The sequence below is a fragment of the Pseudophryne corroboree genome, chromosome 1 (assembly GCF_028390025.1).
Source record: "Pseudophryne corroboree isolate aPseCor3 chromosome 1, aPseCor3.hap2, whole genome shotgun sequence".
NCBI lineage: Eukaryota > Metazoa > Chordata > Amphibia > Anura > Myobatrachidae > Pseudophryne > Pseudophryne corroboree.
Window position 1 is genome coordinate 427,565,934 of NC_086444.1, and position 17,067 is coordinate 427,583,000.

General features: G+C 45.3%; 1 protein-coding gene across 1 annotated transcript in view; it reads right to left on the reverse strand.

Moving 5' to 3' along the window:
- PARP2 (poly(ADP-ribose) polymerase 2) overlaps window positions 1–17,067 on the reverse strand; it is a 145,054-nt gene that overhangs the window by 107,738 nt on the left and 20,249 nt on the right. Inside the window, exons 4-7 of the mRNA XM_063913453.1 lie at window positions 16,440–16,646; window positions 15,779–15,901; window positions 15,421–15,491; window positions 8,939–8,989 (exon numbers count right to left, since the gene is read on the reverse strand). Of these exons, the coding sequence (XP_063769523.1) occupies window positions 8,939–8,989; window positions 15,421–15,491; window positions 15,779–15,901; window positions 16,440–16,646 (452 nt within the window). The remainder of the gene's footprint in view (window positions 1–8,938; window positions 8,990–15,420; window positions 15,492–15,778; window positions 15,902–16,439; window positions 16,647–17,067) is intronic.

A 17,067-nucleotide genomic window follows, 5' to 3' on the forward strand; every position in this document is an offset into this window, starting at 1 on the left:
CAATGTATTTGGCCAGAGGTTCCCAAACTGTGTGGCGTGGCACCCTGGGGTGCCTCGGGACACTTGCAGGGGTGCCTCAGGTTGGTGGTCCAGCACCAATTCAAATTATTTATGGTCAATGTAATAGGCAACCAGTGCTGGTGGCTGTCAGTCATAACATATGTGGACAAACAGAAGTAAATCTTGCCTCTTACCACACAATAGAACCTAAGGATGACATATAAACACAATTTACTTAATTTAATATTTTTTCAAAATTCCTCAATAAAAAAACTTTTGGCCTAGGGGTGCCGTGAGAAAAATTCTGATTCTCTAGGGCGCCGTGATTCAAAAAGTTTGAGAACCACTGTATTAGGCAAAACCAGTGCTGGTGGCTGCCAATTATAAAATATGTGGTCAGAAGCAAATCCTGTCCCTCACCACGCAGTTGTACCTAAGGATGACATATAAACACAGTTTACTTCATTTAATATTTCTGTCTAAATTTCTCAATAAGAAACCTGTGGTCTAGGGGTGCCGTGAAAAAACAGGATTTTGGTACTTAAAGATAAATCCCTTTCTCGGAATTCACAGGGGACACTGGATTGAGAAAATTCTGATACTCTTGGGCGCCGTGATTCAAAAAAGTTTGGGAACCACTGGACTAATGGATTGCTTGGAGTCCAGCCAACCCTTTTTCTGAGCATCTAAACGTAAGTCGCCAAAGCTATGATGATATCCGCAGAATGAGAGGAGCCATCACATGTGATAGTTTAAAGCTAGAATCACTACATCCTTATCCCTGTGAAAATGGGAAACCACTTTTGGCTGCAACGAAAGCCTAGTCTTCGTGAAAAGTAAAAAGGAAACTTACAGGATAGTGCACCCAGATCTGAAACTCTGCTAAAAGTTGAAATGGAAAAAGGAAAAACGGTCTTTCATGTGATGTGATAAAGTTAAATGCAAAAAGGGGGGGGTTACGGGAATTGACTGCAGACCCTATTTCTAAGCTTAGAAATAAGGTGCCCAGTCCAGTCCCCACCGCCTTTTTTTCCTCTATATTTGTGTATATAATGTAATAGTATTAGAGATGTTAGGGTCCCATGTAATGAAGAAGTCACATGGTCACGGTGCATGGGTCCACTTATTTGCGCAAATGTGTGCTAAGAACTTTTCTTAGGGCTTAGAGTGTGTATCGGCATTTTCTTTCTCCAGTATGATAAAGATAAACGCCACAGAATCTAATCGCTCAAAGGTAGGAGGCTGTAAGGCATTAAACACCTGGGTGTAAATAAAACAGCCTGCAAAACGCAAGCATCAGCGGGTTCCTGGAGAGTGCCCAATGTTTTAAAGTAGCAATCATTTAAAAAGCAAAACCAGATTGACCTTGCCTTTGAAATAAATGCTACTTTAAAGCACTGAGCAGACTCGCCGGGAACCTGTCAACACCTGCAGTTCATAGGCTATCACATAGTCTCGCAGAACTATAAGAGACACAAAAGGAGGCTGTACATGGAATACACCCAGTAAAAACAGAAAAAAAACAAAAAACAGAAACACTGGTAACAGGGACATAAAGTAAACCTCAAAGTCAAATTAACTTATTGTAAATACAGAAGCAACATGGGCAACCTAAAGTACGAGGTAGAAAATAGGATTTTAATGCCTACCGGTAAATCCTTTTCTCTTAGTCCATAGAGGATGCTGGGGACTCCAAAAGGACCATGGGGTATAGACGGGATCAGCAGGAGACATGGGCACACTATAAGACTTTGAATGGGTGTGAACTGGCTCCTCCCTCTATGCCCCTCCTCCAGACCTCAGTTAGAAAACTGTGCCCAGGGAGACGGACATTTCGAGGAAAGAATTTATTGTTTAAACACGGTGAGTGTCATACCAGCTCACACCTCGAACATGCCGCAGAACGTGGCATTCAATAGAATACCAGCTGACGGCATGGAAAAACATACAGCAATATGCTGACCGAAAATGTAACACAACCTCTGTGTAAACACGACCAATAAGCACATACCGCATGCCATGGCATGAATAACAGCAGCAACAGACTTGACTGAAAAGAAACACCACATGAGTGTAACGACAACCAAGAGCTGCAGATACAGTACACACTGGGACGGGCGCCCAGCATCCTCTACGGACTAAGAGAAAAGGATTTACCGGTAGGTATTAAAATCCTATTTTCTCATACGTCCTAGAGGATACTGGGGACTCCAAAAGGACCATGGGGTTTATACCAAAGCTCCAGACCGGGCGGGAGAGTGCGTACGACTCTGCAGCACCGATTGAGCAAACATGAGGTCCTCATCGGCCAGGGTATCAAACTTGAAGAACTTAGCAAAAGTGTTTGAACCCGACCAAGTAGCTGCTCGGCAAAGTTGAACCGCCGAGACTCCTCGGGCATCTGCCCCAATAAAAGCCCACCTTCCTGGTAGAATGAGCCTTCACCGACTTCGGTACCGGCAATCCAGCCGTAGAATGAGCATGCAGAATCGTATCACAGATCCAGCGTGTAACAGTCTGCTTAGAAGCAGAGGCCCCACTATTGTTGGGAGCATACAAAATAAACAGAGCGTCTGTTTCCCCAATCTGAGCCGTTCTGGCGACATAAATATTCAAAGCTCTGACTACATCGAGAGACTTCGAATCAGCCAAGGCTTAAATATCCCAGGCACAACAGTAGGCTGGTTCCTGTGAAACGCAGAAACCACTTATGGCAAAAATTGTTGCCAAGTTCTCAATTCCGCTTTATCCACATGGAAGATCCAATAGGGGCTCTTGTGAGACAAAGCCGCCAATTCCGACACCCGCCTTGCGGACGCCAAGGCCAATAGCATGACCACTTTCCAAGTGAGAAATTTTTACCCAACCTTTCGTAAAGGTTCCAACCAGTGTGACATAAGAAACTGCAACACCACGTTAAGGTCCCATGGTGCCACTGGGGGCACAAATGGAGGTTGGATGTGCAGCACACCTTTCACGAAAGTCTGAACTTCTGGAAAGGTGGCCAATTCATTTTGAAAGAAAATTGATAAGGCCGAAATCTGCACTTTAACAGAGCCTAACTTTAGGCCTGCCTCCACACCTGCTTGCAAAAAATTGAGAAAACGACCCAGCTGAAATTCCTCCGTAGGAGCCTTCTTGGATTCAGACCAAGACACATATTTCCTCCAAATACGGTGGTAAAGCTTCGCCGTTACTTCTTTCCTAGCCTGAAGCAATGTGGGAATGACTTCACCGGCAATACCCTTTCAGGCTAGGATATGGCGTTCAACCGCCAAGCCGTCAAACGCAGCCCCCCCAGTCTTGATACACGCCCGGTCCTTGCTGTAACAGGTCCTCTCGTAGAGGAAGAGGCCAGGGATCTTCTATGAGTAAGTCTTGAAGATCTGGATACCAAGCCCTCCTTGGCTAGACCGGAATAATGAGGATCGCCTGAACCTTTGTTTTTCTTAAGTTTATCACCTTCGGAAAAAGTGAAAGTGGAGGGAACACACAGACCGACTGAAAACACCCAAGGTTTCACGAGGGCGTCCACTGCTATAGCTTGAGTGTACCTTGACCTGAAACAATATCCCTGAAGTTTCTTGTTGAGGCGAGACGCCATCATGTCTAATCGAGGAATTCCTCAAAGACTTGTCACTTCTGTGAAAACTTCTTGATGAATACCCCACTCTCCTGGGTGGAGACCATGTCTGCTGAGGAAATCTATTTCTCCGTTGTCTTCACCCGGAACGACGACCTCTAATAGAGCGTTTTCATGCCTTTCCGCTCATCGGAAACTTTTGCGGTTTCTACCATTTCCGCTTTGCTCCTCGTTCTGCCCTAGCGGCTTACTTACGCCACCGCTGCTTAGTCGTCCGACAGAATTAAGACGGGCAGCACACAAAGAAGATGTTCCGTTGTAAATTGCTCTTAATTCAAGAAAGCTTATCACAGACAAGCTTCCCGGCTTGACCTTTCCTCCTGGAAATTCCTCCCCTGGAAAGACTGCTCCCCAGCCTCGGAGACTTGTATCCATGGACACCAGGATCTAATCCTGGATCCCGAACCTTCGTCCCTCTAGGAGGTGAGAACTGTGAAGTCACCACAGGAGATATATCCTGGTCCTGGAAAATAGGAATATTTTCCGGTGCATGTGCAGGTAAGACCCGGACCACATGTCCAACTGGTCCCGCAAAAACAACTCTGGCATTTGACCTGCTCACCGAATGGCCTCGTAAGCCGCAACCATCTTCTGCATCAACGGAACGTCTCGACAGGTTTACACTGTTGCAAATCTGATCCGACTCTGGATCATCACAAACAAACGCTTAACAGATCAGTATCTAATCTTATTCCCAACTCCGACCTCTGCGTCGTTGGGATCAACAGCAATTCTTTGTGTTGAAGAACTGTCAGAGAGAAACAACGAATTGTACCACTTGTTTCTTGACCTCACCTTAGTCAGGAGAGCGTCCCAGTACAGAAAAATAATGGCTCTTACTATAGAAGGAACACCATCATACTGCCATCACTCTGGTGAAATGGCAATGACAATCTTGAAAGCAAACCAGGTAAGCTTATTGCGGATGACACCGCATTTAAACCCTCTTTCTTCTTTTACAGGTTGGAGATCCCTGCCCTGAGAGATTTCATCTTGTAGTTCAATTTCTTGAGTAGAAATATTTATTTGTAATTGTTCTGATCAAGCTGTCCGGGCTCAGAAGTACGAAAAAGCTTGAACAACAGCCTTTTTTTTTTCTTCTGTGTGACAGGGACAGCAGGACAGTGTCCTGATCCTGACCCAACTCTTGTATGGCGTCGCATACTACCTCTCCAGAGGAGAATCGGTAAGATCTATTTGAAAACTCAGTGAGGGGAATCACTTGGAAAACTCGAGTATGTCCCCCTTTGGATTCTATTCTTAACTCACTGTGCCAAGTCCATTCCAGGACTGACTGAAGAGTATTAGACGAGTTCCCACCGGTGTGGGCTCCAGCAAGATAGACCCAGCGACCTGCGGTGGATGTGGTAGAAACAGAGGACGATATCAGGTTCTGCGAAGTTGAAAAGGCTGCAGACCTCTTACCTTTTCAACTCCCTCTAACTGCCAAGAAGGGGAATAAAAACGGTATCCAACCGTTCAAAATGACTGCATCCCACAAAAAATGCGTCACCAACCGTTGTGATGGAACATAGCACAAGAAGGTAGACTTACCAGTGGTGTCTGCCGAGATCAACTTAACCAAGTCATCCCCAAACCAGATTATCCCTTCATAAGGAAGACACTCCAGTATTTCTCGGAGTCAGTGCATACCTCTTGTAGTCGCACAGCAGCAAGCTGCAATGTTCTAGATAAGACCCAAGGAATATCCCATTTCTCCCCAGGGTAATTATATCGGATAACAAGGTAACCGACCATTTCTGAATACAAGCACTCCCCCATGCGTATGTCATGCAAATATCATCAAAGCATATAATTAAAATATCACTTAGCTTCCTGTATACGATCCTTTGCGACAGGGCCCCGTGCAGACCAGGGGTTGACATTCACTTTATTCTATCCACGGCGGGAGAAGAATAAACACTCGGACTCCTCGTGAGGATTCAAGACCATCTTGTCACAGCTGACCTAGAGCTTCATCAACAGAGCGACCAGCACATGAGAAGGAAAAACTTTACTTCAGCATTCATAATAAATTGTAATATAAATGTACATATTTAAATACACATATATCTATATACACATCTCATATATATATATATATCTCTATCTATCTATCTATCTATCTATCTATCTATCTATATCTGTCAGGAACATCAGGGTCCCTAGTGACATTAATGTGCTCTGAATGTGTATGAACATGTACTGAATGCCAATGTTGTGGATCTAATCATGAAACATTATGGCCGACATAGAACATAGTATTCGTGTCAACAACAGGGAGTAGTAACTGGGCAAAATAAAATTTTTGTGACCCCGAGGGGTCTAAGGGAAACATATACCGAATTTCACTAGGACGCCCCCACAAATACCATCACGTCTGTGCTGGAGCTACAGCTCAATGCAAACGTACCATACATATATATATATATATATATATATATATATATATATACACACACACACACACACACACATACATACATACATACATACATACATACATACAGGTATAGGTTTTTTACATTAATTAACACCCAGTCATAATAGTTGGTGCCGACAGGGTCACCCACTTACGTCTGTGCCTCCCAAACAGTGTTTACTTTGGAAAAGCTTACAACTACTGACATGCTGACACTTAATTTCATGAATCAAGTACCATCTGGAGTCGGCAATGCCGACAGAGGGATTCCCATATCTGTTTGTGGTAGACCACTCACACATGTCGACACACGTGTACTAAACGCACACCAACATAGCTAAAATGGCCAGATTTCTGACAGGGAAAACACAGAAACTTTAACCAACTAATTTTACACACGCTCATAATATATACATATATATAGTGCTTCATGCTTGAACCCATATTGCACTAAATAACGATGCCCCCCCCTCATTTCACACTGTTAGCTGTGTATACAGTGTTTTGGCGGGCCCAGCATCTCTGTGAGGAGAAAATGGCACTGTATAGAGTTGTGAGGGCTAAGCCACGCCCCCTTCTCGGCGCGCTTCAGTCCCGTTATTTCCGCATATTTTTATACTGGCGGGGGTCAGTATACAGTGCCTATGCACTGTATATCACTTTGCCAGGTCATATCTAAGAGGTATATTGCTGCCCAGGGCGCCCCCCCTGCGCCCTGCACCCTTGTGTGTGGGAGCAATGGCGCGCTGCGCGGTACCTCAGAGATCCTGAAGTCTTCTGCCGTCACTGAAGTCTTCTGTTTTTCTAATACTCACCCGGCTTCTTTCTTCTGGCTTTGTGAGAGGGGTGACGGCGCGGCTCCGGGAACGAGCAGCTAGGCGAACCAAGTGATCAGACCCTCTGGAGCTAATGGTGTCCAGTAGCCTAAGAAGCAGAGCCCTTGAACTCAGAAGAAATAGGTCTGCTTCTCTCCCCTCACTCCCACGATGCAGGGAGCCTGTAGCCAACAGGTCTCTCTGAAAATAATAAACCTAACATAAAGTCTTTTCAGAGAAACTCAGGAGAGCTCCCCTAGTGTGTGTCCAGTCTCTCTGGGCACAGAGTCTAACTGAAGTCTGGAGGAGGGGCATAGAGGGAGGAGCCAGTTCACACCCATTCAAAGTCTTATAGTGTGCCCATGTCTCCTGTGGATCCCGTCTATACCCCATGGTCCTTTTGGAGTCCCCAGCATCCTCTAGGACGTATGAGAAAACCCATGCATTTCACATCAGGAGAGTTACAGATGTTGACTCATACACCTAGGGTGAGATTCAAATGATTTATCACACCCAATTTCCTTTCTAAAATGATCTCCGTTATCGCGCATATTGCGCCCATAGTAATCAGGTTTAGCTGTGTAAAGGGTTGGGTGCCTCGCTACTGCGGGGGTAGCGAGCTGAAGTAATGATACAACATCCCTGAGGGCAGAAACAGAACAGGTGTGGAAAGGGGTGAAAAGAATTGAATCCCGCCCCTAGTGTCTATACGCCATACAGCGTGACTGACGCTAAGAGTGCAGTAGCCGACCATATCTTTCTTTACACTTTGCATCTTATATACATCACAGAATGAACAAAAAGATGCTCATGGCGTACTGGAAACGCAAACCTGCAACATTAACTGCAAAGGAATTTGTTTTACAAAATACAAAGTTGCAGATTGAGCACAATATTTACACGGACATCAGTGATGTCGGAAAATGAATGCATACAGGCCAATATGTATTCTTCCAACCACATTTTCCAATTTGACCAATGCAGATTTTACAAAAAAATGCTTATTAGGAAGTGCTGCTATCTGCTGTGTCAGCTGCAGGGGATGCGGTTGTCAGGTCGACATGCAATAGGTCGACAGGGTTGCTAGGTCAACATGAGTTTTTCACATTTATTTTTTTTTCAACTTTTTCATACTTTACAATCTACGTGGACTACAATTGGGAACGGTAACCTGTGCCGAGCGCAGCAGGAGCGGAGAGAGGCACCTTTCCCGAACGCGAGGGGACACAATGCACTAATTGGGGTTCCCGGTCAATGTACGGAGAAAACGACAACAACAAAAATTAAATAACAAACAAACTTATGTTGACCCTTTTTCCTGTCGACCTATTACATGTCAACCTATAGACCCTGTCGACCTAGCAACCATGTCGACCTACTGTGTGTCGACAAATAGTGGTCGACCTAATGACTGTCTACCTAAGTGTGGTCGACCCAACGACCCATACCCAGATGCAGTAACAGTGCATGTGTCCAGCTGTATGCCATCAGCAGTGCTTATATTAGAACTGCATTCTCACTAGACCAATAAACCATATTACACTAAATATAACTTGGCTTATAGCATGAGTTTGTATTAGCATGAAATATGGGTGTGTGTTTGTGCATACTGATGTAGCAATCTACTGGTGCTATGACAAATGCTGTTATACTGCCTAAGTCTAACAAAAGCTGGACTGACCATAAATGCAGCGAACTGTCCAGTTAGTTTGGTGTTTGCTGTATGAGAACAAAGCTTGTCACAGTTTCTATAGATAACTATTTCATTAAGTGTAGGGGAATCCATTAACAGAACATGCTGCATAAAATCAAAGGATATTAAATTGCTTTGCAGCAGATTATAATGTTTATATTCCCAAAAAAAGGCAGCTACAATAGTCCCAGTGATGACCACACAGGGAGCTACTAGACGTCAATCAGAACAGGAAGAAAATCTGGTTAGATGACCACGTGACATGTTAAATATGCACTGCAGGCAATGGCTAGCTCTTCTCCCAAATGGGTAGATCTTTACAATATATTTTTCACAGATAAAAATTACTGTTAAGTTTTTCTCACCTGGTTCAACATAATATCATATACATCATCTCCTTCACAAAATACATGAGCCTGAAAGAGAAAAGAGACACAAATGAAAAAATAAGATTTTACTTACCGATAAATCTATTTCTCGTAGTCCGTAGTGGATGCTGGGGACTCCTTCAGGACCATGGGGGTATAGCAGCTCCGCAGGAGACAGGGCACAAAAATAAAGCTTTAGGATCAGGTGGTGTGCACTGGCTCCTCCCCCCATGACCCTCCTCCAAGCCTCAGTTAGGATACCGTGCCCGGACGAGCGTACACAATAAGGAAGGATAATGAATCCCGGGTAAGACTCATACCAGCCACACCAATCACACCGTACAACTTGTGATCTGAACCCAGTTAACAGTATGACAAACGTAGGAGCCTCTGAACAGACGGCTCACAACAATAACAACCCGATTTTTTTGTAACAATAACTATGTACAAGTATTGCAGACAATCCGCACTTGGGATGGGCGCCCAGCATCCACTACGGACTACGAGAAATAGATTTATCGGTAAGTAAAATCTTATTTTCTCTGACGTCCTAAGTGGATGCTGGGGACTCCTTCAGGACCATGGGGATTATACCAAAGCTCCCAAACGGGCGGGAGAGTGCGGATGACTCTGCAGCACCGAATGAGAGAACTCCAGGTCCTCTTTAGCCAGGGTATCAAATTTGTAGAATTTTTCAAACGTGTTCTCCCCCGACCACGTAGCTGCTCGGCAGAGTTGTAATGCCGAGACCCCCCGGGCAGCCGCCCAGGATGAGCCCACTTTCCTTGTGGAATGGGCCTTGACAGATTTTGGTTGTGGCAAGCCTGCCACAGAATGTGCAAGTTGAATTGTGCTACAAATCCAACGAGCAATCGTCTGCTTAGATGCAGGAGCACCCAGCTTGTTGGGTGCATACAATATAAACAGCGAGTCAGACTTTCTGACTCCAGCCGTTCTTGAAATATATATTTTCAATGCCCGGACCACGTCCAACAACTTGGAATCCTCCAAATCGTTAGTAGCCGCAGGCACCACAATAGGCTGGTTCAGGTGAAACGCTGACACCACCTTAGGCAGAAAATGAGGACGCGTCCGCAGTTCTGCCCTGTCCGAATGGAAAATCAGATATGGGCTTTTATAGGATAAAGCCGCCAATTCTGACACTCTCCTGGCTGAAGCCAGGGCCAGTAGCATGGTTACTTTCCATGTAAGATACTTCAAATCCGCCGATTTGAGTGGCTCAAACCAATGGGATTTGAGAAAATCCAAAACTACATTAAGGTCCCACGGAGCCACAACCGGGGGCTGTATATGTAGTACTCCTTTTACAAAAGTCTGGACTTCAGGAACTGAAGCCAATTCTTTCTGGAAGAAAATCGACAGGGCCGAAATTTGAACCTTAATGGACCCCAATTTGAGGCCCATAGACAATCCTGTTTGCAGGAAATGTAGGAATCGACCCAATTGAAATTCCTCCGTGGGGGCCTTCCTGGCCTCACACCACGCAACATATTTTCTCCAAATGCGGTGATAATGTTGTGCAGTCACCTCCTTCCTGGCTTTTACCAGTGTAGGAATGACCTCTTCCGGAATGCCTTTTTCCCTTAGAATTCGGCGTTCAACCGCCACGCCGTCAAACGCAGCCGCGGTAAGTCTTGGAATAGACACGGTCCCTGCTGAAGCAGGTCCCGTCTTAGAGGTAGAGGCCACGGATCCTCCGTGAGCATCTCTTGAAGTTCCGGGTACCAAGTTCTTCTTGGCCAATCCGGAGCCACGAGTATCGTTCTTACTCCCCTTTGCCGTATAATTCTCAGTACTTTTGGTATGAGAGGCAGAGGAGGGAACACATACACTAACTGGAACACCCACGGTGTTACCAGAGCGTCCACAGCTATTGCCTGAGGGTCTCTTGACCTGGCGCAATACCTGTCCAGTTTTTTGTTGAGGCGGGACGCCATCATATCCACCTTTGGTTTTTCCCAACGGTTCACAATCATGTGGAAGACTTCTGGATGAAGTCCCCACTCTCCCGGGTGTAGATCGTGTCTGCTGAGGAAGTCTGCTTCCCAGTTGTCCACTCCCGGAATGAACACTGCTGACAGTGCTATCACATGATCTTCCGCCCAGCGAAGAATCCTTGCAGCTTCTGCCATTGCTGTCCTGCTTCTTGTGCCGCCCTGTCTGTTTACGTGGGCGACTGCCGTGATGTTGTCCGACTGGATCAACACCGGCTGACCCTGAAGCAGGGGTTTTGCCAGACTTAGAGCATTGTAAATCGCTCTTAGCTCCAGTATATTTATGTGAAAAGACATCTCCAGGCTTGACCATACTCCCTGGAAGTTTCTTCCCTGTGTGACCGCTCCCCAGCCTCTCAGACTGGCATCCGTGGTCACCAGGACCCAGTCCTGTATGCCGAATCTGCGGCCCTCTAACAGATGAGCACTCTGCAACCACCACAGAAGAGACACCCTTGTCCGTGGTGATAAGGTTATCCGCTGGTGCATCTGCAGATGCGATCCGGACCATTTGTCCAACAGATCCCACTGAAAAGTTCGTGCGTGGAATCTGCCGAATGGAATCGCTTCGTAAGAAGCCACCATCTTTCCCAGGACTCTTGTGCATTGATGAACAGAAACTTTTCCTGGTTTTAGGAGGTTCCTGACAAGTTTGGATAACTCCTTGGCTTTCTCCTCCGGAAGAAACACCTTTTTCTGAACTGTGTCCAGAATCATTCCCAGGAACAGCAGACGTGTTGTCGGTGTCAACTGAGATTTTGGAAAATTCAGAATCCACCCGTGTTGTTGCAGCACTAATTGGGTTAGTGCTACTCCGTCCTCCAGCTGTTCTCTGGACCTTGCCCTTATCAGGAGATCGTCCAAGTAAGGGATAATTAATACGCCTCTTCTTCGAAGAAGAATCATCATTTCGGCCATTACCTTGGTAAAGACCCGAGGTGCCGTGGACAATCCAAACGGCAGCGTCTGAAACTGATAATGACAGTTTTGCACCACGAACCTGAGGTACCCTTGATGTGAAGGGCAAATTGGGACATGCAGGTAAGCATCCTTTATGTCCAGGGACACCATAAAGTCCCCTTCTTCCAGATTCGCTATCACTGCTCTGAGTGACTCCATCTTGAATTTGAATTTCTGTATGTACAGGTTCAAAGATTTCAGATTTAGAATAGGTCTTACCGAGCCGTCCGGCTTCGGTACCACAAATAGCGTGGAGTAATACCCTTTTCCTTGTTGTAGGAGGGGTACCTTGACTATCACCTGCTGAGAAAACAGCTTGTGAATGGCTTCCAATACCGTCGCCCTGTCTGAGGGAGACGTTGGCAAAGCAGACTTTAGGAACCGGCGAGGGGGAGACTTCTCGAATTCCAACCTGTAACCCTGAGATACTACCTGCAGGATCCAGGGGTCCACCTGTGAGCAAGCCCACTGTGCGCTGAAATTCTTGAGTCGACCCCCCACCGCTCCTGAGTCCGCTTGTAAAGCCCCAGCGTCATGCTGAGGGCTTTGCAGAACCCTGGGAGGGCTTCTGTTCCTGGGCAGGGGCAGCTTGCTGTCCTCTCTTACCCCTTCCTCTGCCCCGGGGCAGATATGACTGTCCTTTTGCCCGCTTGTTCTTATAGGACCGAAAGGACTGCGGCTGAAAAGACGGTGTCTTTTTCTGTTGGGAGGGGGTCTGAGGTAAAAAGGTGGATTTTAGGCAGTTGCCGTGGCCACCAGATCAGATAGACCGACGCCAAATAATTCCTCCCCTTTATACGGCAATACTTCCATATGTCGTTTAGAATCCGCATCACCTGACCACTGTCGCGTCCATAAACTTCTTCTGGCAGATATGGACATCGCATTTACTCTCGATGCCAGAGTGCAAATATCCCTCTGAGCATCTCGCATATAAAGAAAAGCATCCTTTAATTGCTCTATAGTCAATAAAATACTGTCCCTATCCAGGGTATCAATATTTTCAGTCAGGGAATCCGACCAGACCACCCCAGCACTGCACATCCAGGCTGAGGCGATGGCTGGTCGCAGTATAACACCAGTATGTGTGTATATACCTTTTAGGGTAGTTTCCAGCCTCCTATCAGCTGGATCCTTGAGGGCGGCCGTATCAGGAGACGGTAACGCCACTTGTTTTGATAAGCGTGTGAGCGCCTTATCCACTCTAGGGGGTGTTTCCCAGCGCGCCCTAACCTCTGGCGGGAAAGGGTATAATGCCAATAACTTTTTTGAAATTAGCACTTTTCTATCTGGGTTAACCCACGCTTCATCACATACATCATTCAATTCCTCTGATTCAGGAAAAACTACAGGTAGTTTTTTCACCCCCCACATAATACCCCTTTTTGTGGTACTTGCAGTATCAGAGATATGCAAAGCCTCCTTCATTGCCGTGATCATATAACGTGTGGCCCTACTTGAAAATACGTTTGTTTCTTCACCGTCGACACTAGATTCAGTGTCCGTGTCGACCGACTGAGGTAAAGGGCGTTTTACAGCCCCTGACGGTGTCTGAGACGCCTGGGCAGGTACCAACTGGTTTTCCGGCCGTCTCATGTCGTCAACTGATTTTTGTAATGTGCTGACATTATCACGTAATTCCATAAACAAAGCCATCCATTCCGGTGTCGACTCCCTGGGGGGTGACATCACCATTATCGGCAATTGCTCTGCCTCCACACCAACATCGTCCTCATACATGTCGACACACAGCAGACACACAGGGAATGCTCTTATCGAAGACAGGACCCCACTAGCCCTTTGGGGAGACAGAGGGAGAGTTTGCCAGCACACACCCAAGCGCTATAATATATATGGGAACAACCTTATATAAGTGTTGTATCCTTATAGCAGCTTAAATATATAAAATATCGCCAAAAAAAGTGCCCCCCCTCTCTGTTTTACCCTGTTTCTGTAGTGCAGTGCAGGGGAGAGTCCTGGGAGCCTTCCTCACAGCGGAGCTGAGCAGGAAAATGGCGCTGTGTGCTGAGGAGAATAAGCCCCGCCCCCTATTCCGGCGGGCTTTTCTCCCAGAGTTTGAGATATCTGGCATGGGTTTAATACATCCATATAGCCTCAAGGGCTATATGTGATGTATTTTTTAGCCATAAAAGGTATTATACATTGCTGCCCAGGGCGCCCCCAGCAGCGCCCTGCACCCTCCGTGACCTATGGTGTGAAGTGTGTGACAACAATGGCGCACAGCTGCAGTGCTGTGCGCTACCTTCATGAAGACTGAAAAGCCTTCTGCCGCCGGTTTCTGGACCTTCAATCTTCAGCATCTGCAAGGGGGGTCGGCGGCGCGGCTCCGGGACGAACCCCAGGGCGAGACCTGTGTTCCGACTCCCTCTGGAGCTAATGGTGTCCAGTAGCCTAAGAAGCCAATCCATCCTGCACGCAGGTGAGTTGAACTTCTCTCCCCTAAGTCCCTCGATGCAGTGAGCCTGTTGCCAGCAGGACTCACTGAACATAAAAAATCTAAAAACTTTTTCTAAGCAGCTCCTTAAGAGAGCCACCTAGATTGCACCCTGCTCGGACGGGCACAAAAACCTAACTGAGGCTTGGAGGAGGGTCATGGGGGGAGGAGCCAGTGCACACCACCTGATCCTAAAGCTTTATTTTTGTGCCCTGTCTCCTGCAGAGCCGCTATACCCCCATGGTCCTGAAGGAGTCCCCAGCATCCACTTAGGACGTCAGAGAAAAATGTATAGTAACTGCTTCAGCACAGCTGGTTGTGCTCTGGTTATGGTAAAGGCAATTTAACATAGTCTCCTTTGGCTGACCAGCTGAATACCAACTCCATTTATCTATGAGCCAACAGTGTTTTAAATTAATTGTAATACTTTGCTGCTCATTCACAAAATGATACATAGAGATCAACTCAAGTTTGGGCACTTTAATTTAAAGCTGAAGGTCTAGACCCCTTCCCCTCTACCCAAAGGACACAATAAGAGACAAATTGAGAGAAGAAACCAATAAGGTGTTCCAACACCAATGTTTTCCCCATACACTTTTAACAAGGATAACTAGTACACAAAGGGCGGAATCTAGTGTCCCCCATTAACCTCAAAGAAAATAAAATTAAAGTATAAAAATCCCAATTTGTCACCCATTAGTGTTGAACTTAAAGTACCCAGGCTCCTGAAGATCCTCTCTATACACCAGTATTTCCAGTACACCTTGAATAAAAAGATTTTGAAGGCACTAGCTGTCATAGAAAAGCATAAACTTGTATCTACACATAATTCAAGCTCCATCAAGGATTTGCCAGCCGTCTGATGTTACATGGGCGCCCAAGAAAAAATGTGCTCAAGTAATTTCGTAAGGAAGTTTCACATTTATAGAACACCACAAACTCTTCAAATATTGTGTTGTCTACTAAACAGAGAATTTGCATTCCTTACTCTAGGCATATTCAAAGCAATTTTGTGATGGATAAAATGTTTGGCTAATCCCAGAAATTACCTTTCCAAGCTTGCTGGAACATTCTGGATCAATAGGGGCCTTACCCTTTAACAGCAGGGTTCTCACTTGTTCTGTGTTAGAGAGAGAGACATGGACAAAGCGTGAGAACAAGTAGGACAATGCAATGCAATAGGAAACAGTTTAAAGCGGTCTATGTACTAAACCTTGGAGAGATATAAAGTGGATGGAAATAAAGTAGCAATCAACCAGCTCCTAACTGTCAGTGACAATTAGGAGCTGATTGGATGCTACTTTATATCTCTGTCTTTTTAGTCTCTCTCTAAGTCTTAGAACATAGACCCCCTAAGTCTGTTATATACATTACTAATAAAATAGGAGAAGCCTAGTAAAGTGTTACCTTTGCTCTCCTCTGCTTCACTCTCCCTACTTCCTGTACTCCTGTTGCTGCGTGGTCGCTTTGCAGCTGTGGATCCATTAGTGACACTCTGCTTCTGCTGGTTGGCCCAGGCATCTGAAGCAACTAAACAAACATTGTGGATGAAACCATTTCAGCAGAACAGTCTCCCCTGCCCACAACACCCTCCAGAACAGCAGTTATATATCTGTGTTATACTATAGTGCGCCACCATAATTACACCTTATTATGTATCCCTGTACTGTACCATGCTACTCTAATTACCCTGTAACTGTACTGCACCCGACCCCCCAGTACAAGTGGCACTGACCTCCCCTGCCATTATCTCTCTATCACTGCACCCTAACGCCACCCACTTTCCCCTGACCTCTCTGTGTGCTAGCCTTCCTCACCTCCCCCAACCCCTCTCTCTCTCTGCTCCGTTATCTTTTAAAATATTAAATAGGACATGCAAAAGTTTATTTTTCTGAATACTTAATATTTTTTTATTTTTATTTAGTAATTCGGATTTTATTAAAATATTTTATTAAGTATTAAAATATTTATAGCATAATTTCCTGCCTAGTTATTCTTGTAGGATAAATCTCTGTAGGATTTATGTCTGTTCCTTATTCTTGTTTTTTTTTCAAATCTACACACATACCAGATAAGCAGCGCTGAATCTCTCTTTCATGTTGAGTCTGGCTATTTATTTGCATCATGGCTCCCAGATCAACGTTATATGGCCGGCCGCCCAGACTAAGACACACAAGCTTGTTGTCCGCATGTAATGCAGTTTCTAGCAAGATGCAGGTATCCGCATCATAGGAGACCCAGGAACCGTCATCTGACTGCCACTGCCACACAAAATCTGGGATCAAAATGAGAAGTAAAGTATGATGAGAAAAAACATTTTTATTTTTTTAAACTAATGCAAGGTTAAAATGTCACTTTCAGGCCACAAAACAGATGTGAGGACTTACAGTACAATAGTACTGTATTGGATTTAATTTACCATAACAGGATATTACCATGGATAAGATTGGTATTATGCAGAACACCCTCACCCCTGCACCTGGAGTAACAATACTGTAGCATATATGGACCTTATATAACTTCTACTCCTAGGAGTCTGTATAACAGAGAAGGTAGCCAACACATCTATGAGTGTTATAGACTCTGTTGTGCCAGGTAAGATTTTCTTTTTTTAATATATTTATTAATATATGAAGTTCAGAAATAAAAATATGCCGATTATATATATTTGTGAATCAAGTGTTTACTTTAATTGA